Source organism: Protopterus annectens, chromosome 7.part0 (assembly GCF_019279795.1).
Source record: "Protopterus annectens isolate FY-2018-M chromosome 7.part0, PAN1.0, whole genome shotgun sequence".
Classification (NCBI taxonomy): Eukaryota; Metazoa; Chordata; order Ceratodontiformes; family Protopteridae; genus Protopterus; species Protopterus annectens.
Genome location: NC_056739.1, coordinates 992,051,739 through 992,077,575, shown reverse-complemented (window position 1 = coordinate 992,077,575; position 25,837 = coordinate 992,051,739). Strand labels below are relative to the sequence as shown.

General features: G+C 36.6%; 1 protein-coding gene across 1 annotated transcript in view; it reads left to right on the top strand.

Annotated features, from left to right (window-relative positions):
* Positions 1–22,887, top strand: part of INSYN1 (inhibitory synaptic factor 1) — a 791,220-nt gene extending 768,333 nt beyond the window's left edge. The window contains 2 exon segments of the mRNA XM_044077565.1: positions 21,886–22,038; positions 22,040–22,887. Coding sequence (XP_043933500.1) covers positions 21,886–22,038; positions 22,040–22,606 — 720 coding nt within the window. The 3' untranslated portion in view covers positions 22,607–22,887.
* Positions 22,888–25,837: the final 2,950 nt, after the last annotated feature.

The following is a 25,837-nucleotide window of genomic DNA, read 5'->3' as shown; positions in this document are numbered from 1 at the left end:
TATCACATAGGTGGCAGTCCCCTAAATACGGAAAACGTAATAAGGGATCTGGGGACCCAAATAGATAGCAATCTCTCCTTTGATAATCACATTGCCAAAGTGGTTAGAAAATCCTTCTATGTGGCCCACCTAATCACAAAAGGGTTTGCATCCAGATCAAAAGAGGTCATTGTACCCCTCTACTCATCAGACCCATTATAGAGTACAATCCCCCATTTGGCATGTACCTTACAAGATAACTGCAACAGCTGTAAAGACCACAGAAGTACCTCACCAAGAGGATCACTGGCCTCAAACAGATGCCCTATGCAGCTCGACTGAAGAAACTCCAGCTGTACTCGGTTGCATACCGCCTGCTCAGAGGTGATCTCTGCCTGACATATAAGGCCATGTCCAACCCAGAATTGATGGACATGCTCCACCTAAAGAAAACCTTATCCCCTTGAGCCACACCCTCTAGGGATCTAAACCTCACCACAGCAATAAAGAGGATGTGCTGGAGGGATAGATTCCCGTCCTAGAGACTTCCCATGCTTTGGAACAAGATTCCAATCTACATTAGGCAGAACTCCTCGCTAGCACTCTTCAAGAGAAACCTTGACGAGTGAATGGGAAACAGAAAGTTTACCCTGGGGATCACTTCAGTGGCTCTGCTGGACAGAGGCACAGGGAACTAATCTAAGGGGGTGGCAAAAGCCAACACATTCTGGCTAGGCTTATAAATGCCTTCAGGCAGATAGCCTAGTACCTACCTATGAACCTATGAACCAGAAATGTTGATGCTAAGAATATCAAGATTTTGTAGGCTGTGTGAGGTTTGTTTGCAAACAGGTAAGTGAGTTTTGTGTACTAAGGGCAGAGTTATCAGTTATAGTGAAAGTTTTGGTATTAGGAGTAGAAATGTATGAGTGGGTATTTGCTAGTAAGTTTTAGAGTAAGATGACATATTTTGTAAGTGTGTGTGTGTGTGTGTGTGTGTGTGTGTGTGTGTGTGTGTGTGTGTGTTGTATTGTGTTGTGTAGTGTAGTATAGTGTTAGAGAGAGCAGCAGAGTTAGGGTTAACACACATGAGTAAGGTGGTACAGAGGTGAAGCAATGTATACAGACATCCATTCATCGGGTGCTATTGTCAGCTTTTCATGAAATGTTGCAAGATTCAAAAGGCAAACTCTCCCAAAGCAAAACCATTTTGCACAATATCTAACACAAGTGTCACTCATATTAATAATGGGGAAATTCAGTCAGCATGCCACTGATAACAAAAACTATCTGTAATGGGTAAATGAGAACATGGGGTGTGTGGAAAGTGTTTATGTAATCAGTGTTAATATCTGAATATTTTACTGTGTTATTTTATTTATGCACCATTGACGAATTTAGTCCCAGTAGGCCAGCAACCTCTTTTCAATTTTTTATTTATTTTATTTTCATTTGCTAACTGGGATATAGTCCTGATCCAAGTGGACCATTTTCAAATTTAGCCCAAGAAAGACAACACAGGCACAGTAATATAATGTTGTTGTCTTTCGGCTTTTCTCGGTTAGGGGTCGCCAATGCAGAACTCCGATCCGCTAATGATTGGCAGTAGATTTTTGATGAACGCCGAGGTGCCAGCTTGACGTTCAACCTTCAACGAAGGCATGCCCATTTATGCATGTCTTTCGAATGCCCACCCAACCGTGGGGAGGACATGCAGGCTCCACACAGAAGGCACTCCCCGCACTCCAGCCAACAATCGAACGGGAGAACCTTTTGCTGTGAGGCAACAATGCTACTGCTGTACCACCACAGATGTTAGGCACAGTAATATAATAAAATATATAAAATAAAGGTACATCAAATATAAAGTCTTACCAGTGTATATTTACATAATGCATCATATTTACAATTGTATATATCAGAAAATGTTATTGGACAATGACTTCTTAATGGCCTCTGTAGTTATGCAAGTCAAACAACATTTAAGCATTACAGTAATACTCGACTCTGCTAAACATAATATTCAGACTAAATGCATTATGTATGACAAGGGTGGGAGAATGATAACAACAGTAACAAATGAGTAGGAGCACACATATAATGCATGTTTTATAAAGGAGGGCGGTGAGAAGGAAGAGGGCACTACAACTGATTATTCTTATCATGTATTGGATGCGATTGCTTTATAGAAGGAAATGTGAATATGTTGGTAATGATTTGCCACTATGGTGGAAGCATATAAATTATTTGACTTGTGCATAGATAACAAGTGAAAGATCTGACCTTAGAGAATATGGATTTCCAAATACTGACCACCACTGTAGATAAGCTGAGATCCATGCAATGAAATTTGTTCCTTGAAATCAGTAAAGAGGGGGCAGAAAAGGAATGTGATCTTTGCTAGTAAGAGCTCCTCCTTTTGGTCATTCTGATAGGAAAATATGACAAGGAACCTAAATTCAAGTATTTTGGGGTAAGAAATGATATTAATGGAGTGCATTTTTTATTGGTAGGCAGTTTTGCTTTGCTTTGCTCAGCAATGTGTGTCAGTGTTCCCTATGGAACAGTAGAATAATGAATCTATAAATGTTAATGCTACTTTGAAGAGATGTTATGCATTTCATCAAGGCACTGGCAACTGCGGTGGTAGTGCTGCTGTAGCATTGTCGCCTCACAGTCAGACGTTGTCCTGTTCAATTCTCAGCTAGAGCGTCTTCTGTGTGGAGACATGCGTGAATGGGTGTACTTTCATTGAAGGTTGTGCATCAGGGCCAGCAACTCAGCACGTAAAAATCTACTGCCAATCATTAGCAGACCGGAGTTCTGCTGTGGCGACCCCTAACCAGGAAAAGCCAAAAGACACAACAACCACTGGCAATGCTTAGCAGTCTGTATTTACGCTGGACAGCCTATGCAATCACCTTTCTGTGGAGTGAAAGTGGGGTTTATTTTTCTTTTTACCAAAATAGTAGTTGGTTAATCTTTGATTTTGTTAAAACAAATGGCAGCCCTTTTGAATATTCATACACATATTCAGATGAAATCAGATAAATAAAAAATATTGAAGATAAAAAAATATATATCAGCAGGCCTAATAATATCTCCCAACACAAACTGTTAGTCAGTTATAATACATTACTAAACTCCCAAGGTCTAATCCTCAAATTGGAACTGTTTTTATCCATATCAATGAAAAATGAAACTGCGATGAGCAAACTTTTCGGGAGGGAGGGGTGAAATGATTGCCATGTGCTCTGACTTTTCTATATGAAAACATTACATCATTCATGTTGTTGTTCCTCAGATCTTACATCAATATGCTGGTCACTCATACAGTGGTCTAGAGGTATTAAGCATTGATTAACCTCAATGAATAGATCAACTTATTATCTTGTAAGAATATACTATCCATTTCAGATGCCCTACACAACCCATACCATATAGTGTGCATGTAAAAAACAGCACTGGCATATTATAAACTTGCTTTATATGCCACAGTTTGTATTATACAATGGAATGGTTAAAGTAAAATAAACCCAACTATCTCAGGCCATAACATAAGAAGCTAGCCAAGAGAGTTCTTACCTACAAGAAGCCTTGGCATAAAGGTTACTGTTTTACCTTATAAACAAAAGGTGCAGGGTTTGATTCTCACATGGGGTAATTGTTTAGGCTTAAAATGATCCAGAATGGCAGTTAGCCTAATAGTACTCTATGAACTCATTTTCTGCCTCAACACAAAAGTAAGTGCTACTAAGCAAAGAAAAGCTAAACAAATGGCTTGCCATATTTGTGTGGCAAACCAGTGAAAAACATTTCAATTCTGTCACATAATAATAATCCTATTTGTTAACCAGGTAGACCCACTGGACAAGTAGTCCCTTTTCAGGGGCAAGCTGGCAACAATGTCTGGTCAAGTGACTTGCTCAAGGTCACACAGCAAACAAATAATGGCTGAGGAAATCAAACCCTGTGTCACAAAATTATATTTCACAAGTTTAACTCTGTGTCAATGGCTAGGCAAAAAGTATGAGGTCTTAGATTGTAATAGCCACATACTCAAAGTGCAATAGTATAAAGTGCTTCTGAATTTTTAAAAGTACTAAATCTGAAAATGAAAATGTCTAATTGTGTGCAACATAACAAATGGTCAGGTGTACTTCCTTATCGCAGTTTCCTGGAAACTTTTACCAAGACATTACAGTCACACGATTCTCCGCAGATGAAAGAATGTTCTTTTTGTCTGGTCATTGGGCATCAGACATTGTAAATGTGATTTTTACAAGCTTGCTTGATAGCCTATGACAATGTACAGACTATATAACCAAAAATATATACCAAATATATGCTGAGAAGGACCGTAGCTCACTGCAAATGCTTACTTCCAAAAATCACTTTTAATAGAAAACAAATAAAAACAAACCCCTGAGGGTTAAAACTGTTTTACACACAGGTTAAGCACTTTCATCTGATAACTGCAGACTTCATCAGAACAATGAAATGTGTGTAGGGTATATGTATGCATGGAATAAAGTTAGAAACAAGTGAATAGAAAAAATAAAAAATGAAAGCTGGTACAAGAAAGGAGGCAACGTCAGGTTATAATGTCCAAATAACTAAAGTGCAATATTGAGTGTTAAAGATGTATATATTTTTTAATATAACACAGATGAGTATTTATATGTTATATATGTTTTTTCTCTCTCACATATGTGTTCATATACTATACAACAAAAGTGTAATATTGCATTCTAAAGAAGTACATATATTTTTTTAAGATAGCACAAATTATTTAAAACTGTATAAATGTGTTTTTATACCAAAATGTGATATACATATACACGTGTGATTGTTTTATAGTTATACTTAGAAACTGCATGGCAAAAGGGTGTAACATAAAACTTTATAGGCTGAATGAGCAGAAATAACGAATATTTATAAGGTTATGTTTTATTCATGGGAAGGTCAATTGATTGAGCATTCCCACTGGATCTTGATTTTTTTGAAAATGTATTATATAGGGGGGAGAAACACACATTTCATTGTTCTGATGAAGTCTGCAGTTAGCAGATGAAAGCACTTAACCTGTGTGTAAAATAGTTGTAACCCTCAGGGGTTCATTTTTATTTATCTATTAAAAGTGATTTTTGAAAGTAAGCATTTGCAGTGAGCTATGGTCCTTCTCAGCGTATATTTGGTATATATTTTTGGTTATTTGGTAGCATATACGCTTACAACTTTGTTTTTAAATGTACAGACTATATGTCAGATGTAAGTCTCTAGTCTGTTTGGATAATACTGTTTGTCTAAGACATATATTAGGAAACAAAGGGCCTTAGCACAGCAGGACCTGGTTAGACGTATAATTGTCACTTAAATTAGCAATGGCAAGCAAAGGGCTTTTCCAGGCTTGCAAAAACATTCAAGTCTTACTGCAAGCTGCGGTGGTGCAGTGGTAGTGTTGTTGCCTCAATGCCTCACAGCAAGAGGTTCTCCCCTTCGATTCTCGGCTGGAGTGCCTTCTGTGTGGAGTCTGCATGTCCTCCCTGCAGTTGAGTGGTGTTCGAAAGGCATGCGTAAAATGGGCGTGCCTTTGTTGAAGGTTGGGCTTTGAGCTGGCACCTCAGCACCATAAAAATCTACTGCCAATCATTAGCAGACCGGTGTACTGCTGTGCCAACCCCTAACCGGGAAAAGCTGAAAGAAGAACAATTCTTAGTAACAAGTGTCGTTTTCTGTTAAGTGATAGAAGCCTCATTAAGTCATATATCAGGCCACTAAGATAACAGAAATAGTGCAATAGCATCATTTTTTCAAAGAACTCAGCTGTATATGCAATAAGAAACAGCATTTGTTCATTTGTTCATTTGTTTTTCAGTGGGAAGTTGTATTTGAGCCACAGATATCAGATTGTTAGTAAAAAAAGTAACTCTTAAAAGTAACATATATTGATTAAATATACATTGCACCCAAATAAACTGTCATAAATATGAAGGTCAGTAGCTTTAGTCAGTTGAATCATGGGTTAAAGTTATTTCTTTTACCCAGATGTGACTAGTTTGTGAAGTGCATAGTCAGGAATGCAGTGAGTGAAAATTCCTGCAGCAGACTACAAAAGCCTTGCTGCTCTGCATGCCTGTGAACTATGACCCTTACTGATAACAGTGTCTTACATGAAGAAATTCAGACACATATATTAGCAGAATTAGATATCCCACGGATCCTTTCCAGCCTATTTGAGTTTGCTTTGCACATTCCTTATGGTTTAGTTCTACAAGTATTATGGTACATTCCCAGATGGTCGTTGGTGGTATCTGAATCCAAAAGGGAAGCTACAGGGTGGGATATCACAGAAACGCCCAGTTTCACTGGATGCTATTTGAATATCTTAAGTGTTATGTAAACTATGTGAAGAATGCATTCCTCCTCTTCATCTTGCATTTGCATGTTTTTAACATCAGCTCCTGCTTGAAGTGCATGCTTGTGTTCAAACGCCTCCTGATTCTGATTCGTTTTCTGATCCCCTGTTTTGATTGTCCCCAGGCACAGGCCTGCTGCCCAGCTAAGGATTACAACAGGGTGGTGTATTAACATCCCATAATTAAACAGAATGCGACTAGCTCATTACAATAATCTTTTGTGACTTTTTTCTTGTGATGTTCACTGTTTGGGATTTGGGACTGTAACTTTAATGACTCCTTATCATATCGTGACACTGTACAGTCTGCTACTGTCCAAAAGTCATTACCATCTCATACTGGTAAGAAAGTATAGCAGTGGCAGAAAAGTGTTTGTGAGCCACTCAGAACAGTAAAAGCATTAACAGCAGTTACCTGGGGGATTGTCATGTTATGTGATGTTAGATGCCATGTAACATGTAATTATTCAGGTGCTGTCTCTACAAGATAAATGGTAGTACATTCTTATTGCTAATACAAGAGCTTGTCTTCCTTTAATATTCAAATTTGTCTGGTGATATGAAGGTAATAGACCAGGATACCAGAATAATAACATTGCCTTGCATGTATTTCAAAGTTCTATAATGCTTCATATTTTTCTTAATTTATTTTTATTTACTATAAATGTGGAGTTATGAAAACCAAGTTACATTTCACAAGGTTTAAACTGAATCATTATTTGTCATAATATCATGTATTTTATTGTCCCATATATTCATTATACCAGCAGAAATCTTTGCTATAAATATAACTGACACCCAGCATAGGTAATTGCAGCTTCAGAGAGGGCATAAATTCATGGGTCAGCTTTCATGCTAACAAGTAAGTGTAAAAACAATTATAGAAACCATGAGAAACATCATCTGACATAGAAATAAACATTTTGTTTATTTTCTACTTTCCAGATAAGCAACTGTTCTTCATGTTAAATGGAAATGTGTTTGTACATTTATATGCACAGTAAGAACCCAGATTCCAAAGCAGTTATAAAAATGGTCAAGTCTCATGCCATATTGTTGCTTCCTGTATGATGGGCTGTAAAATGAATTGCCATAGTTTCAGAAGATTGATCTATTTATTAGCAGCATCTGGCATCAGCTCTCAGAAATAGTCACTTAACATACCTCTCAACTGTACAGATTTTTGCAGACTGTCCAGATTTTTGCCTCACATTTTTGGTCCATTTTTCATAAATATGTAGTTTTCTGTCAGATTAGTGGCAAATCATTAAAGACTGAAGTTAGAAAACAATGGCAGACATGTGAGTTTCAGACTTCATACCCTTCAGAAAATTCATGCTAATCCAAAACCTGTTATTCTGTCAACTTTCTAAGTTTGTAAGAGCAATATTTAAAAAGTGTCCCTATTTTTGGGGCCTTTGTCCCACTTTTATTTGTGGCTTTATCCAGATTTCTTGCTCTAAGAGGTTGAGAGGTATGTCACTTAGTCATTTCTGAATAAGCATTTATGGTAGTGCCTTCATTTATTCTCAAATCATTCAGACTTTTGCAACAACCTTCACTTTTATTCCATGATATGGCTGCCCTATTTTCAAAAATACATCTCCTGTGTAAATAAGAGTGATTAGATGAGACTTGCAGTTTTGAATTTAAACTGAGGTCCACCACCTTCTTGTTGGTGACGCGCATAATGCCCCATCCTCCAGTGTTGGTCAAGAATCACTGTTATATAGTTTGCCTTCTTTTCCATCCCTGTTGCCTTACTGGCCACACAATCATATCTTAATGATACTAAGTCTGCCCAGCTCAGCAGCGACACATGCAGTTCTGAACACAGTCACTTTCTACTAAGATGTCTAACAGTGCTTGGGCTTAATACACCCACCAGTAACAAAAACTATACTGGACATACGTTTTCACTTTCCTCCTTCCATTCCAGTTTACCAATCAGTCCATTTCCAAACTATCTGACATGTCTTAAAGAAACACAGAGCGCCAGTCCTCAATATCAAGTTTCCATTTTTAGGTCATTGGCAGGTGCCTTACCATCTCCCTTCTCAAATCCTTTGTCCTATAACATTGAAAACTGACCCTGGATTTCCCTTAAATGGAATAGAGAAGGTTTTTGAATGTATATTATCACCTTACTGCATCAACCCAGTTCTTCTCAAAGTAAACTTATTATCACAAGACCCCCCACCAATAATTATCATCTTTTTTTGGAAGCCCACTAATTTCTTGGTGTTTCAGGCATGCAATTATTCTCTGAAAGTTGACACCAAACTAAAGAAAGCTCCAGGATAAATGTTCATTGTATTTCTGTTTTTCAAATATTTCACTGTACATTTCAAATGAAAACATCAAATAAGCCAGACATTAATATTTTGGACATAAGTTTCATGACAAGGTGGGGGGGGGGGTGTTCACTTCATGACCTGTTACTATAGTATTATGCAGTTCTGTCATGAAAGATGTATGCAAGCAAGTAGCTATTAACAGGTCCTTAAATGATGCCTTCTATAATGAACTGTGGTTAGGAATTAAGCATTTTGAAAAAAACTGTGGTCGTACATAATGAAAACTCTGCAGTTATGAGCACTAATTTAAATGGCTTATCTGTGTATTATATGGAACTTAGTTATCCCATCAGGCGCAGAAAATTGTCAAGAGATGGCACAGCAGTTTTTTCCCATGGAACCATGAAAAATAAAAAAAATAGCATCCTGAGACAAATGTGTGTGTGTGTGTGTGTGTGTGTGTGTGTGTGTGTGTGTGTGTGTGTGTGTGTGTGTGTGTGTGTGTGTGTGTGTGTGTGTGCATGTATATATATCTATATATATATATATATATATATATATATATATATATATATATATATATATATATATATATATATATATATATATATATATATGTGTGTGGGTGTGCATGTGTATATATATATATATATATATATATATATATATATATATATATATATGTATACATGTGTTTGTGTGTGTGTGTGTGTGTGTGTGTGTGTGTGTGTGTGTGTGTGTGTGTGTGTGTGTGTGCATATACACTAGGTTCTATTTCTGAATCTTGAAATACTGAAATATCAAATTTCCATATCTCAAGATTAGAATACCAAAAGTGCAGTTGTTCAAAACTGCATAATGATGAATCTGAGGTTGCCGAATCCGAAGTAGTTGTGTTGCGGTCCATTCTGCATACTATGCTTTTCCTTTAAGGTTTACTGGTTTCTGGGTTGTAAACATGGTAGCCGATGTGTGGTTATGTTTGGAGAGTTAGGTAGATTTGTAGTGTGTAAGGGTTTTGGGTAGAAATGTGTTTTGCTTTCATTTTTTGGGAAGTTTTAGGAGTAAGTTGAGGTAGGTAGGTGAGAGAGTGTGTGTGTGTGTGTGTGTGTGTGTGTGTGTGTGTGTGTGTGTGAGTGTGAGTGTGTGTGTGTGTGTGTGTGTGTGTGTGTGTGTGTGTGTGTGTGTGTGTGTGTAAGTGTTGAAATTGGGGATTTTTGTACATGTAGTGTATGTATTTCTCATGGGTATAAGTATGGCAGTGTGCAATGGGAGTGTATAGTGTGTAACAGTAGGTTTGTTGTTTTTTTTGTGGTAGTGCGACCTCGGAGTTGGCATACTGTATATAAGTGGTTGGGGTTCGGGGGGCTGGGGAGGGTGCAGGGGGGCTTGCCCCCCTGCTTAAACATATAGTAGTGTTAAGTGTTTTGACTTTGTTTTTGTGTTTTATGTCAGGGTGGTTGGGTTTTTACTTGTGGTGCTTTATTTTTGCTATTTTGAACATCTGTGTTGTGATTTTTCATTTTTATGGTAGTTCGTGATTCTGGTACTGAGATACTGAAATTCGGCATTTCAGTATTTCAAGATATGAAAGTAATATTGTATACACACACACACACACACACACACACACACACACACACACACACACACACACACACACACACAAGCACCTACAGTCAAACATGCAAAACACAAATATGGTATAGTGTAGTATAGTACAGTAGGAACAAAGTCTATTGTACTATCATTTTTTCTTTGTAGACTAATTGGTCTAGTAATGTCATTCAAAGCTCACCACTGCCTGCAGAATAGACACAGCTTACATTCACAAAAGAAGCATTATACTGAGGTAACTATGTAGCATTTGTATTAAACATGATAGAGTATCATAACAGATTAAAAACAGAAATGCAGCCATAGATTTCATATTATGAGGCAGTTGGTAAATCAAAAGCATACAGTAATTACTGTAATGTTATATGTTCCTTAAGTTGCCTAAGTGATATGCACACACACACACACACACACACACACACACACACACACACACACACACACACACACGCACACACGCACACATGCACACACAGACACACGCACACATGCACACACACACACACACACACACACACACACACACACACACACACACACACACACACACACACACACACACACAAGGAGCCTTTTGTTTGTGCAGTAAGTTAAACCAGGAACAACCTCTCCAGCTCTGCTCTCAAAAAATATATTTCAGTTTACTTAGCATCAACCTGATGGTTTAAGCATTTGTGAACAGCTCTCAGCTTATTATCTTTTACATAGTACCTGATGGATACAGGCAATAAAAATGACCACAAGTGAATCCAGAAGATGATTTTACTTCTCAGAGCTAAAATGGATATTCTAGCTGAGAGAGAAAACATTTTTATTCTGATTCATTCAGACCTCTGGAGAATGGCTAAATGACTGTACTGCAGACTATGGAGAAATATTCTAAATGCTCACATTTATGAGGATAGGTTCACCAGTCAAGAGAGCAGTGTTATAACATTAACAGCTACAAAGGTTTTTGCTGAAGCAGTATAGCTTCATAGAGATGATATCATGATAAATACAGCAGCAAAAACATTCACACATTCACATCAAGTGCAGTAACTGATTACATTAAGCAAGACTGAGCTCTGCTTTAAGGCTTTAACGTGTTATCTTCCAGTCAGAAAACAACAGCTGTCACATTAAAAAGAACTGTTTAGAAATTACTATACTGTGATTTTTAGAGATGTTATAATATATTTTCACAGCTCTAAATCCACATTTTGCAAATTAAGTGCAGCATTATAACTTTCCACTTTAAGTATGTTCAGCCTGAGTTTTCAGTATTATTATTCCGTAGCACACTGTCTCATGAATTTGTAGTAGAGGCATGTTCTGTAATTCATCCTTATGAACTAGTCATTGGCAATGGCTTTGAAAATATATATTCACAACAAATTAGGGAAGGGCTATTTATAAATAGTTATGATGTGGATGTTTGGTGACAAACCAGTAGAAATACATTGAAAATGGAAACTGCTCTGAATGAATTAAGGACATTTACCTCATTTGCAGACATCCACTAAAGATGTCTGTCAAAATGGATGGTCTGTAATTTTGTTTGATGAAATGGTGTGTCCACCAGCACCAGTTAGGTCTCACTTTTGAACCTAGTTTCAAGAACAGAGCGGACCTTATTCTACCATTTTTACTAACAATATATATATTTTTTTCATGAATAGGATCATTGTGACTTCATGTGATTATTAAAACTGTTTATGCTGCACTACTCTTCTTACCATTCATTTATGATAAAATTGTTACTTAAAGTGATATGTTCAAGTACGGGATGACATCTCAGTCTAAGAATATCCGTCACCAATTACAGCTGAAAATGTGTTTGCATTAATGTTCATTTCGATGGGCTGTCATTTATCCTTTTCTTCATTAGTATTAAATGTGAATAGCGGATAAGAGGGAACCAGGCCCTTTAAGTTATATAAATTGTCATAATATTTGCAAGGTCTGCGGTGGTGCAGCGGTAGCATTGTTGCCTCACAGCAAGAGGCTCTCCCGTTCAATTCTCGGCTTGGGTTGGGAGTGCATTCTGTGTGGAGTTTGCATGTCCTCCCTGCAGTCGAGTGGGCGTTCGAAAGACATGCATTGAATGGGCATGCCTTCATTGAAGGTTGGGTGTCGGGCTGGCAACTTGACACCATAAAAAAAAAAAAAAAACTGCCAATCATTAGCGGACCGGAGTTCCGCTGTGGCAACCCCTAACCGGGAAGAGCCAAAAGACAAACAACAACATTTGCAAGGTTTGCCATCAAATGATTGAAATGCATTTGTGCGAGTGGTTGGAATGCTGAACTTAAATGTTGAAATTTAAAACACTTTTCCTCCCTAATGTCGAACATAGTAAAATTGGTGTTTGACATTCAATATTTCTGAGAGTTGTGTGCAAAAACCCATTTTCCATCTGGGACGTAGAACAGGAAGAGAGTTTCGGCATTTTAGATTAAGAAAATAAATAACAACATTACAAAACTTTGAAACTATCTGTTCACACAAGTGTCAGTTGAATGGATGCATTTCAACCATTTGATGGTAAATCTATTTGCAAGTATGGATCACTGAATGTCATTGTGTTACATCATAACCGACTATGACTATTACACCAATCATAGAGAGCAATATGAATTCCTTAAATGATGCCACTCGTGGGGTGGGGGTAGGTACAGTAAAATAAATTCCAAAAGATCATGCAAGAGAAAGAAAGGAGTTATGGGTATAATTATAATCTTACCCGTTCCAACAAATTTATATGTGAAGGACAGGAAATGAAGTTTACACAGCTGATTCCATTCTTTTTCTCTAATGGTGCAAGCTTTAAATCCACATCACTATTACTGATTTAATATGTGATAGGAGCTATAGTCTCCCAAACCACACTGCTGACTACCAAATAATATGTATAAATGGCCTTAAAGGCATATATGGTAAATGGGTACTGCTATCCTGGACAATATCCTGCCATATCCAAATAAGCTTCATATTGACTAATTGTTGAGCAAGGGTATAATTACTGTCCTTATACAGTGTTAAATAAGATTTATAGTGACTAACTGTTGAATGAGGATAATCACTGGCTTTTCACAGTTTTGCTTACCTTGCTGTCAGCCCACTACTTTCCATTGTCATGTGATCAACAGTCTTTGAAAACTTGTGTAAGGTTAATTTGCATCCAAACATGCACAAACAATATTTTTTTAGGAGTGGTTAATGTTATCTGTTAATGATATCTGTCCACTGCCAACATCCCATTTCCTGTCCTTACAGCAACACTGCCACCAACTATACCACTTTAGCACACCAAAAATACAGTCGCAACTTATCCTTAAAATTAGACAACCAATAAATGTGTCTGGTAGCAATAGCTTGGACAGTAAATCTTGAAAAACATGAATCCAAAATGTATTACACCATTCTACTATACATACCCTTATTCTAATACTAAATAAGTCACAAGCCAAAAACAGTTAAATCTGAAAATTTTAATTCTTTAGTTTAGACAAATACAACTAAGTAAGGCACTTTGCAAAACCAACATACCTTTAAGCTAATAATAAATAAATCACTAGCCACTGTAATCTAAAACTTAATGATAATATGCTTTACTTGAAATAAATCAAAGAAAAAAATACAAAACCAATAGTTAAAAACTTTTTCAAGGAAAATACAAAATAAATGGTTTTAAATATTTAGTATGTTGCACAATTATTGAGCTGATTATCTGAACCTATTGCTATAAGAATCTAAAGACCTACCAATTTGTATATCCACATGTGACTTACACACCCAATCAGTAGTTTCAGATCATCATAGGCCATGGATTATTGATTGAACTCTGTCCAGAAATGAAATTCATTTGCAGAGTTCATAAGTAAGGCAGTAATTAAACAACTAACAGCTTTTCTGTTTTCTTAAAAGATTCCCAGGTGGTATTTCTTGATTTTGTTAAATTTGAATGCTACTTTTCTTGGAAAGATGAAATCTGAGTGCAGGAAGCCAGTGTCCAAATAAGATAAAGCATTTTATTTCAACTGAAAGCATGGCAGAGGTGTGCATTAAAATTAGTCATATATTCAGTACAGTTAATTGCTTAATTAGTGTAGTTATTTACCCACCTTCAAACAAATGCTGAAAAATCATCTCAACTCTTCCTGGCTATGTTCCTGCTCTATATCCTAACCTCTTTACTCTCCTTATATGATTACTAAACTACTATGTCTTTTGCTACTAGTGACTGATGATACTTTCTCCATATTTTTTTTTTTATTTTTAGCTGTTGCTTTAGTTGATCAAACTCTATAGTCACACTTACATAACTTTTTCAGACTCTCATCTAGTAGCCCTGTATCTATGACACATTGCTGCTTTGTATATAAGAGCTTTTTTGGTCAACGTTATGGTCATTACCAACTTACAGTTGGCTTCTTATAATTTTTACTTATTGTTGCTTTTTCGATTGATGGTTTTAGTTTATGCTACTAGATTGGTTCTAATGCTGATATTTACATTTTATATTGAATGCTACTCTTAAGTTTTGTTCAGGTTGTTTTTTATTTTCCCTGAGTATCTTGGCCGTAATAGAGCACGACTTAACTACACTAGGTTTTACCATATTTTTTAAGTCAAATAGTGCTTTTTAGACCGTTAGATGTCTATTGTCATCAGTATTATGTACAACCGTTCTGGTTATATGACACTAATAGTTGGTCTATTAACCAACATTTATAGGTTTAGACAGTTTTGCCAAGGTTCGTTATTTAGATAGATAGGTTTATCATTCTTTGAAGGCGTATTCCCGTTTAGTCGCTGTTGCATGTAGGATGCCTTACATTGTCGGACCAGCTTTTGTTGCCTAGCTGTGTTCACATGAACTCCTTCTGAGGTAATACAACAGTGGAATATTTTATTTTTACCATCACGATGGGATTTACCTGCATTATTTGGAAGGCCAGCTGACTTGCTAGCTTAGGGTATTTAGTAGCTGCAATCCAGGTTTGTACATGTTTTCTGATGTGAATCTGCAGCCATGGTTGCCATGATTTGTTGTCAGGGATTGTTATGGCTTTGCATTTTGCGATAATTACCGCATATTTTTGCAATCTTGGTGAATAGCTAGTATATAGGCATTGTATTTGCCAATTTAGTTCAGCGACACTTTTTACAACGTTATGTACTTATTTCAGGTACATTTAGGCATTTTTTGATGTGTTTGTTCCTTTTTTAACTTGATGCTTTTGTGATCTAAAGCTCAGGATGAGCTTAGTTTAGCGACTATAATGTGAGAGCCATTATACATTTTTTAACTTTTCTAATTCTTCTAGTGACATCACTGTACTTTACATTTTAGATCGCAGAATGTTGTGGCTTGTGGCTTCAAGTGTACATCTTGATCACCGATATTTACTGTGCTTATAGTGAGATTGGTTTGTCAGTTGGCGTGTACTGTTAGCTCAGCAGTTGAGTATGCTCTTTTATTTTAGCAGTATAATTTATTCAATTCATAATGAGTATGCTTTATGATAACTATGATTTTTTATGTACGTCACTTACGCATTTTAAAACATTTTTAATGTTTTTACTGATTGTTTATTTGTGAGACTTGGATTTATCTATGATGTTTCTTTAAATCAACACAGGATGAGTGCCTCAATTATTCAATTGGTGTTCTAATTAGTTGAGTTTGAGCGCCAAAAAATTTCTGTATAAATAGTTGTCCATTTTTACACTATATTACACCTGAAGAAGCGTAGTATAGCTACGTGAAAGTGCTTGTGTGTGTTCCTGTCTTCAATAAAGAAGTTTTGCTACAGTCATTGGCATCTCCGTGTGGTGCTTCCAGTGGATTTGGTTTGTTCCTTTTTTATTTTTATCTTCACTTGTTGACACTGGTACAATAATACTGATTATTATATTTCTGTTTTTACCTCTATGATTTAATTAATTGAATTCTGCTTTAATATATATTTTCTGTATATATTACTGTAATCAAACAAACTAGATTCCTGCTTTTATGTATATATTCTGTATATGTTACTGTATTTACTATCTGTAACACTATTTCTACTTTTGCACCAATTAATGTTTATATTTTTCTCTATCTATGTTCTTGTTGGAGCTTTTCTTCCCAGGCCTCCACTGGAAATGGGCTCTTTTAGGCCTATTGGACTTTCCCAGTAAACAAATGCAATAAATAAATAAATAAATGTTTGTTTTACATTCTATACATGCTGTAAGATTTACAACCACAGATTTTATGAAAAGAAATAATAATAGCTGCTTCAGCACAATATTACATCTTTAGATTAGTTAAAATCTGATGGGTTCTTGGAAGGATGAAAGAAGTATGATTCACTATCACTACAACAGCCTAGAGAATGCATTTGGCCTGTAAATTAGGTTGTTGAGTCTTTCGGCTTTTCCTGGTTAGGGGTCGCCACAGCGGAACTCCGGTCCGCTAATGATTGGCAGAAGATTTTTATGTGCCGAGTTGCCAGCCCTGACGCACAACATTCAATGAAGGTACACCCATTCAAGCATGTCTCCACACAGAAGACGCTCTAGCTGAGAATCGAACAGGATAACATCTTACTATGAGGCGACAACGCTACCGCAGCACCACCACCGCAGTTAGGTATTGATATAAAATATGCAGTGGCCATACAGCTAGATATGTGTGGTCTTCTCATGCTGATGATGATATTCATAATACAGAACACAATGAGCTAAAAGGGATAAACACATGATATTTGTACAAATAAATAGGACATAGATATGTTTAGTAATGCTAAGTTGGTGGCAATTAACATGTTTGTCTGTTAACGGATTAAATGAAAGTTTAATTTTGGAATAATATAGAATATCTTCATTCCTATCAGAACAGTGAAAAGGCAGGACAAAGCTGCACTCCTGAAAGCAAATTTGAGAATCAGGTAAAAATGGATTACTCAATATTCTCAAAGCAGGAAAGCAAACAAGAAAATCTGCCAAAAAAGGAATACCCGGTCCATCCAGATCAAACATTGCTGATAAATAAAAAACATTTAGTCCAAAGTAAAAAAAAAAACAAAAAAAACACCAAATTTATTACAAGATACAAGTAAAAAAAAAAACAGAAAAAAAGAAACAATAAGAATAAAACAACTCCATTCAAAGGTCCCAGAGAGTCAGAGATACTACTACAGATCAAGAAAGAGAATCTAGGTTGATTAAATGCATAGAGCTATTTATTTAACAGACTGCCTAAAATTCATTACTTCTTTAATTAATCCCCAATGAAGACCCATTATCATTCGAATAAATACTTAAGTCAGAATATATCTCAGTATTTTACTTGGAATCTCAAGAAAACAGTAAAAAGTTTTGTTTTTCGTTTATATCTTAAACATTATTTTCATACTACGGAACAATTCAGGGATTTTTCAGTGGAAAGGTACTTCAAAATTTGTCTCATCTGCTGTGGCAGGCTCATATACTCATACGTGATTACTAGGTTAGTGGCACAAGAGCCTTTACAAACCATTCCACTAATACCCAGGGTATGGTGATATTTAATTTCCCAGATATGGGATAGGCTAGTATAAGGGTAGTTAGTCTTTGAGTATTGAAGCCCTGAGTCATTTTACAGAATGCCTCTGTCCATAAGGGACATACATGGGTGGTACCTCAGGAGTGAATTTATGGTTCCTTATCTATTTATCCAAGTTCTTTTTGAAGAGAGTGAGAGGCAGGCTTTGATTTATGAAGATGGGAAGTTTATTCCACAGATTATGTAGCCTTTGTGATATGAATCTGTCTCTCCAGCAAGTTCTATTAGTTACAAATAAGGTTCAGGTCCATGCAAATATGTAACATTTTCATCAGTGTTGGATCAGATAATGCCTTGTAGGTCAGGCATAAGTCCCCTCACAATAAACAATATGAGACGTGGTAAAGGGATAGGCCATTTAGTCACACTACATAAAACACGTGTCTTGCACTTTGTATTTTTTTGTGCAAAATCTCTGGGGTTATTCCAGTTGGTGTAAGTGCCAAAGGGAGCATTGTATTCAGTTATGGGCCTGATGAGGGCTGAGTACAATGGCACTATAATTTACTTTGATCTGGATGCCATGGCCTTTACTTTTAAGTTGAGCCACACAGAAGGATTTCCTCACTACTGTAGCTACCTGGTAGTCAAAGTTTAGGTTACTATCTATGTGTGTTCCTCAGTGCCTCACCACTGGGTCTGCTTTTACGGGTGTTCTATAAATATTATAATTTGCAGAGATATCTTATTTACTGGGTATGATTATGCATTTTTTAGCATTTAGTCTCAGACCATGGTTTTGACACCAGTCGTTTGTCATTTTAGGCCTGTTTGTAGGATGTCAACATCATTTCCGGATCCAATGATTGCTCCCAGCTTAAAATCATCAATGAACTTGGTGAGCCAGAGGCCCCCAACATTGGTCTTTACTTCAGAGAAGTATATACCAAACAGGAAGGGGTCCCAATGCTGAGCCCCGTGGAACGCTATTAGTAACAGTTTTTTTATCGGAAGTGGATGCACCTCTCTGCCTTGTACTAGATAATATTCTTGGTCTGCTAAAATGTTAACTTGTGTTCTGGGAAAGCTATGAGGCTAGATTTTGGAACATTTAAGTTAACTATGAATTTCCTGAAGACCAGCGTGATACTTTGTTTAGCACAATATCACATCTCTACATTAGTGAAAATCTAATGGTTTGTTGGAAGGATGAAAGAGGTATGATTCAGTCACTATAACAGCTATTAATGCCTAGAGGAAATTTTTGGCCTGTAAATTAGGCACTGATATAAAATCTGCAGTGGCCATACAACTAGATATGTGTCCACTTTTTGAAAAAAGTAAATCATCAGATTTAGTGCTAGAGTTAATGACTTTTTTCTTCAGGTTTTAGAGGCAATATCGGGGAACGAGATATCTTTGCGCTACTTATTCAGAAGTTGGGTTTTATTTTTACAGAGAAGATTGCTTCATTAAAGGGTAATTACTTTGATTTGTGCCTGTGGATAGAATTCAGCACAATGCTGAAAGGTAAAAAAAAAACAGTTAATATCTCTTCTCTACTGCTGACAAAGTGAAACTAATGCATTTTTAACAAAATAACTGATGAGGACTTTAATAGGAACACAGGTTATGCAGAGCAAAAACGATAGACCACTGCAACAGAGAGTCCTTAGTTAAATGAGTCAAAATGTATAGAAAACAAACTTCGGACTCACCACGACTAGGTTAAATAAAGACTGAATATTTATTAATTTAGGTAAGCGCTTTCGCGTACCTTCCTGTACGCTTCCTCAGACCATAAATACTTCAACATAACAACAGGTTTTTATACAATGACATAAAACACTTAATTATTTAATAGCAATTAAACATAATAAGTAAATTGATAAGACAATTAAAAACCTTAGTTTAAAGGGGTAGACTTTCTAAAAGTATGTATGTAGGAAAGTTTTCAGTTTATATGTAGAATCTAACTACTACTATTTCATATTAAATAATATTTAAAAATTGTATACATACTAATTTTAAATATGTCAATTAAATACAGAAGAATAACTTAATAAATTTTATATGACAAATAAATATATATAAATAAATAAATATGGATATAAATATAAATGCAGTTAAACACAGGTTATGTTTATCACAGGAGATTTTTTTTTCTATGGTCATTAAATAATATAATACAAAGTTAGGGCACAGGGAGGTGACATGGAACAAATTTTGAATTTGTCTTTGCAGAATTCAGTTATGGGAGGTGGAAATGAAACTTACAAATTTCCACTCTTTAATAACAGAATTTCACATATGTCTCTTGGAGAAACGTATATGCATTTGGAAGCTAGCATGTGCCATATATTCACTGAGTAGCTTTAATGTTTGGCCAGTTTTGAGATAACGTTTGGCGAGTTTTGATAACAGACAGAATTATTGGCATAGATATAAGGAAAAGCAAGCAATATGAGAAAGTAACAATGAAAGATAGGAAATTACTGCATTGCAAAATGAGAGATACTGTCAATAGAACACAACACAATTATCATAATCTTATAATACAGATCTGGACTTTAGAAAGAAACAGACTAGAATGAATTAAATTTGAGGACAGCAAGAAAATAGAATGCAGGCTGTCCCAGAAGTCCCAGTGGGACAGATAGAGAAAGTGATCAGAAAAATTTAAATAAGAAAATCTGCATTAAGCAGAGAGTGAGAAATCATACCAGAATATTTAACAAGTACCTCCAGAGTATCCACAATGTGCATAATGATAATATATTTTAACAGAGTATGTGTATCAGAAAATGATATGCAATACAGAAGGATAAAGCGGATGTGCAGAGATTTATGAGGATATAATAGTTTACAGGAAGTATAGAAAAAGAAGAGGTTGTAGTAAAAACAAGTGTTTTCTGTAGTGCAGGAACACATGGCACAGGTCTTGTGACAGTTTGGGAAAAACAGTGATAACTAAGCTGAAAACTATAATAGACATTTTCTACAATGGATAAAGAAGTGACCAGATTAGGTGGGCCATGCAAACTTTGTCTAATACAAAATCTAGTTTTTATGTTCCTACTTTGACGGTCCGTACAAGGGACAAACTAATCAAGATTCATTTTTTTGTTCTCTTTGCAGCTGTCTACCACCTGCCATATCCTGGAGCCCCTCCTTGGTTATCCAGTCCACCTTCGCGGACATATCTTCATCCTAGCCCCTCAGACTAGTTCCACAGGAATGAAAATTGTTTTGTAAGCAATTGGGAAAAAGTGTGTGGAGAGATCATGGTGTTCCAATGTGACCTTACCCTGATAGCACAGAGTTTGATTTTTACTATGCATTACCAATGACCACTCCAGTTCCTCATAGACATTACAGATGTACATGACTCTGGACTCACATATCTGAGCTACACCAATTCCATTAATTACTGCTACTTGTTGGCTGAAAACTCCCTCTTCCCCTTGGATATATGAGCTTGTTATCATCTCTCTGAGTGGGTTTGTTATGCAAACCCAATTCAGCTGGATCACAGTCTCAACTCCATCCCCCTCGCAATGGAGCCAGCACAACCTGAACAGCATTAAAAATGCTGCAGTATTTCTCTGGTCCTTGATCATCACAATATAAATGGAGACCACAAGTTTTTTGGAAGCAGTCTCAAAGGTCTTACAGGTTGACATTTCCACAAGTTTCGATTCACCCATCTAATATATGAGAGAGAGAAACAGATACAGTTTCTACATTTACCATATTTGTGATGTTACTGATGAAGTGAAGTAAAACTGGAGGATTCAAAAAAATTGCACAAAGTTAAACATGATTCAAGTACAATATAAAATTTGTTATTGTAAATGTTGATTGCATTAAATTTGTTACCTTGAAGCTTTCCTCCCCAGGAATCTGTTGAAAAAGGGCACCAGTGCCCACTCAGACTTTCCTCATAAACAAATGTTAGTAAATAAATACATATAAATAAACAGTGTTGAAAATGAAGTGTATTAAATATTTTATCTCACACAGCAATTAACATATTTGTTTTTCTTTTATCCTTGCAGGTTGTCAGCCAGATTGATCAACTAACTGCAGATTTTGAATTTGACTTGGAGGCTGATGACTGGACAACGGCCACTGTGAGCAGTACGTCTAGCAGTGATACACTGCGGAACAATGAGAAGGGCTGTGGTATGTTTGATGTTGGACAATTGGATTTTTTTGACTCCAGAAGTTTTGTCAGACAGCTGGGAGTTCTGCTCCTTTCTAGAGCCTCAAACCCCCTCAGACTGTGGGAAGTCAGAAGGTGGGGAGAGCACAGAGCAATCAGTCAAGCAACCTGACTACAGACTTATGAATGGAGGTTTAAACTTGACTCCAAATGGGCCTGGAATTGTGACACCAAGTTCCTCCAGTGATGAAACTCTTAGCTCTATCCATAGCCACAAAACTACACAAAGGACATCAGGGACGAGAGAAAGGGTACGGTTTAGTGACAAAGTGTTGTATCATGCTCTTTGTTGTGATGATGAGGAAGAAGAGGAGGAACCCAAAACAGCAGTCACTAGCCCTGTGAAGATCAACACCAATGGACAGCAATCTCCCTCTCCCATATCCAAGTTACAGCATCAGCTTTCAGTCGGGGCAGTGGGTAACCCCCATAACACCCTCAACCCTAAGAGGAAACTGACCAAGAATAGCAGTACACAGACAGTGTGTGATAAAAGCACACAGACAGTCCTTCCCTATATCCCTAACAAGCAGAAGGTCAAAGGCAAAACCTAGAAATCCCAAAACAGAACCAGAGTAAAACAAACATTTGACTACCTAACAGTCACTCTGAGACTCAGGGAAAAACTGTTTTACAGAATGGAAGATTAGAAAATGCTAACAATAATGATTCTAATTAACAAAAATGATGCTATAAATAATAAATACATTTTACAAAGAGGTTGTCTCCAGAAAAATTTAAACGTGCAATGGATATTTACATTCATTAGGGCAAAGATCTATTTATTTTATACATTTCATTGTATATCATTAAACAAAGCTTTCTTTTTTTGTTACCTTTTTGTTTTTAATTTTGCCCATGTTTGCATGCCTCTCTGAGTGAATCAGTGTCTTTCAAATTGTACACAAGAGGTGATACAGTTTGCAGTTATTTTCAAATCACATTTTGACAGCGATGTCAAGACAACCCTGTGTGAGATTTGTGGTGGGGTAAAGTACCTTAAAGATTCTTCCTTCTACCATTTTATCTTTATTACTCATCTGTCAGTATTTGCCTACCTCTTACATGGAAGCTTAACAGAAAAAAGTTGGTTGTCAATTGCAAAACTGCACTCAGTAAAAGTATGTTTGACACATTTGAAAAGATTATGAAAATAAGACGACTTGAAGGTGCACGTGTGTGTCTGTGTGCAAACATATGCTTGTGTATGTATTGCTGAGCGCATTTAAGAGATCAGAGTGATATTTATTTCTATAAACCCCTTGTCTATTATGCCAAAGAAAAGTTACTGAGACTTGGTGGGCAAGCACTTTCAAGACACAGATTACCTGTACTTTACCTTTATTGCACAGCTGTCAATATCTGCTTGCCACCAGATGGATCCTTACCAGACAAAAGAAATATACAAAAGTTTGGATTCATTTTGCAGTACTGACATCAACAAAAGCATTTTTAAAATACCCCAGAATGTTTCAAGATAACATAAGGGGTCCATTGACAAGGTGATTACAATTGAAAGATTAAAAGAATTGTTTTCATCAGAATGTTTCAAGATAACATAAGGGGTACATTGACAAGGTCATTACAATTACAGCTGAATAATTAACGTTTGTGTAGTAAAATACATCTGTTATGAGTACAGAAACAGTAACTTGATAAAAATGGCAGAATAAATAATAACCCATGAAAAGAAAACATTGATTATTAGAAAGGGGCACTTTACAAAGCATTTTCACACAATACAATATTCATATGATGATAACCAGTTGACCTGTGCATATCAGAGTGTCCATTGCATATATAACAGTCTAATCATAGACATTTAATGTTAATTCAAATAAAACGTGCACACTTGTTGTAGTATTACCCTCACATACACACAATGGCATGCACATGTATCTATAAATAGAGATACACAAATTTAAATATGTAGACGTAGAAGGAGATAGAGGTATATATGTACAATTTGATTATTTCTTCTTTACCCCAAATCCTGTTAATCATGTTTAAATTAGACTTTGTTATTCACACAGGCAAACTGCTTATATATGGGCATGCTGCATGTAACTAAGAGAGGGAAAGTGTGTGTGTGTGTGTGTGTGTGTGTGTGTGTGTGTGTGTGTGTGTGTGTGTGTGCATGCACGCGTGAGTGTGTATTTTGTGTGCACGTGCATGTGTGTGTGTGTGTGTGTGTGTGTGTGTGTGTGTGTGTGTGTGTGTTTGTATGTGTGTGTGTCTGCATATGCACGTGTGTCTGCACGCATACAAGTGTGTGTGTGTCTGTATGTGCACACTTGCACGTGTGTGCACGTGTCTGTGTGTGCATGTGCACACGTGTGTGCCTGTATATGCATGTGCACATGTGTGTGCGCGTGTGTGTGTGTGTGTGTGTGTGTGTGTGTGTGTATACGTCTGTGTGTGTGTGTGTGTGTGTGTGTGTGTGTGTGTGTGTGTGGGTGTGTGTGTGTGTGTGTGTATGTTTGTGTGTGTGTATATATATATACACTTTTATATCCTGCAGTACATTGGTGGCCTATCCATCAATAGTATTTTCCCTGCTTCCTGCCTTATTTGCCTACATATGTTCCAGATCACCCATGAACCTCAACTGAAGAATGAGCAAATGAATGAACAGATATTCATTAAAAGCACCTGTAAAGTGTTTAAGATAGTATGTCTTACATAAGTAGAAAATTGTGGAGAAATGAAGATGCTACACCAAGAAAATAATCTGAAACCAGAAGACTGGGCCTGTATAAGCGGCAGGATGACATGTCTCACTTCACAAATAGCTTCTGTGTCAAATGCCAACGACTGATAGATAGTAAGTATCCATATTTCATTATAGTAGCTTGAAATTCTTGATTGTCATTTCTCTCTGTGGCTTGTGTCATGCATGCTACTGCACATCGGAAAAGTCTTTAGAATGAACTGGTAGTCTGTGTTGAGCAGAATATGCAGCCTAGCAGAGAAACTGTTTCCCTCACATCTCACATAATACACAATGTTTAGCCAATCTGCATTTAGATTAGCAGTGACCAGAGCCTACAGTCAGTATGACAGTAATCAGATTTCCAAGAGTTGATCATTCCCAGCTTGGTAGGGACTGTTTTTTTCACCAGCAGACCAAACCCATGACTAGCAAGTCAATGAATGACTTGCTACAAGCCCCCTACCACAAATTGAGATGTGAGCACTGTTCCTACCACCAACTGATGTGTGAGCATTATTCCTACCACCAACTGATGTGTGAGTGCTAGTCCTACCACCAAATGATGTGTAAATACTATTTCTACCATTAAGTGATATGTGAGTGCTATTCTTTCCACCAACTATGTGAATACAGTTCTGCCACCAACTGATATGTGAGTACTAGTCCTACCACCAACTATCTGAGTACCATTTTTACCACCAGCTGACATGTAAGAGTTATTCCTACCACAAAATTGATATGCGAGTGCTATTTCTATCACCAAATAATATGTGAATACCATTCCTACCACCAACTGATATGTGAGTACTATTCCTACCCACCAACTTGTATGTGAATGATGTTCCTACCACCAACTGATAAGCGAGTACAGTCCTACCACAAAGTGATATATGTATGTTATTCCTAGCACCAACTGATATGTGAGTACAGTCCTACCACCAAGTGATATGTGAATGCTGTTCCTACCACCAACTGATATATGAGTACTATTCCTACCAACATCTGATATGTGACTACATTCCTACAACCAAATTTTTATGTTTACAAGAGAAATATGCAAAATATGTCCCTA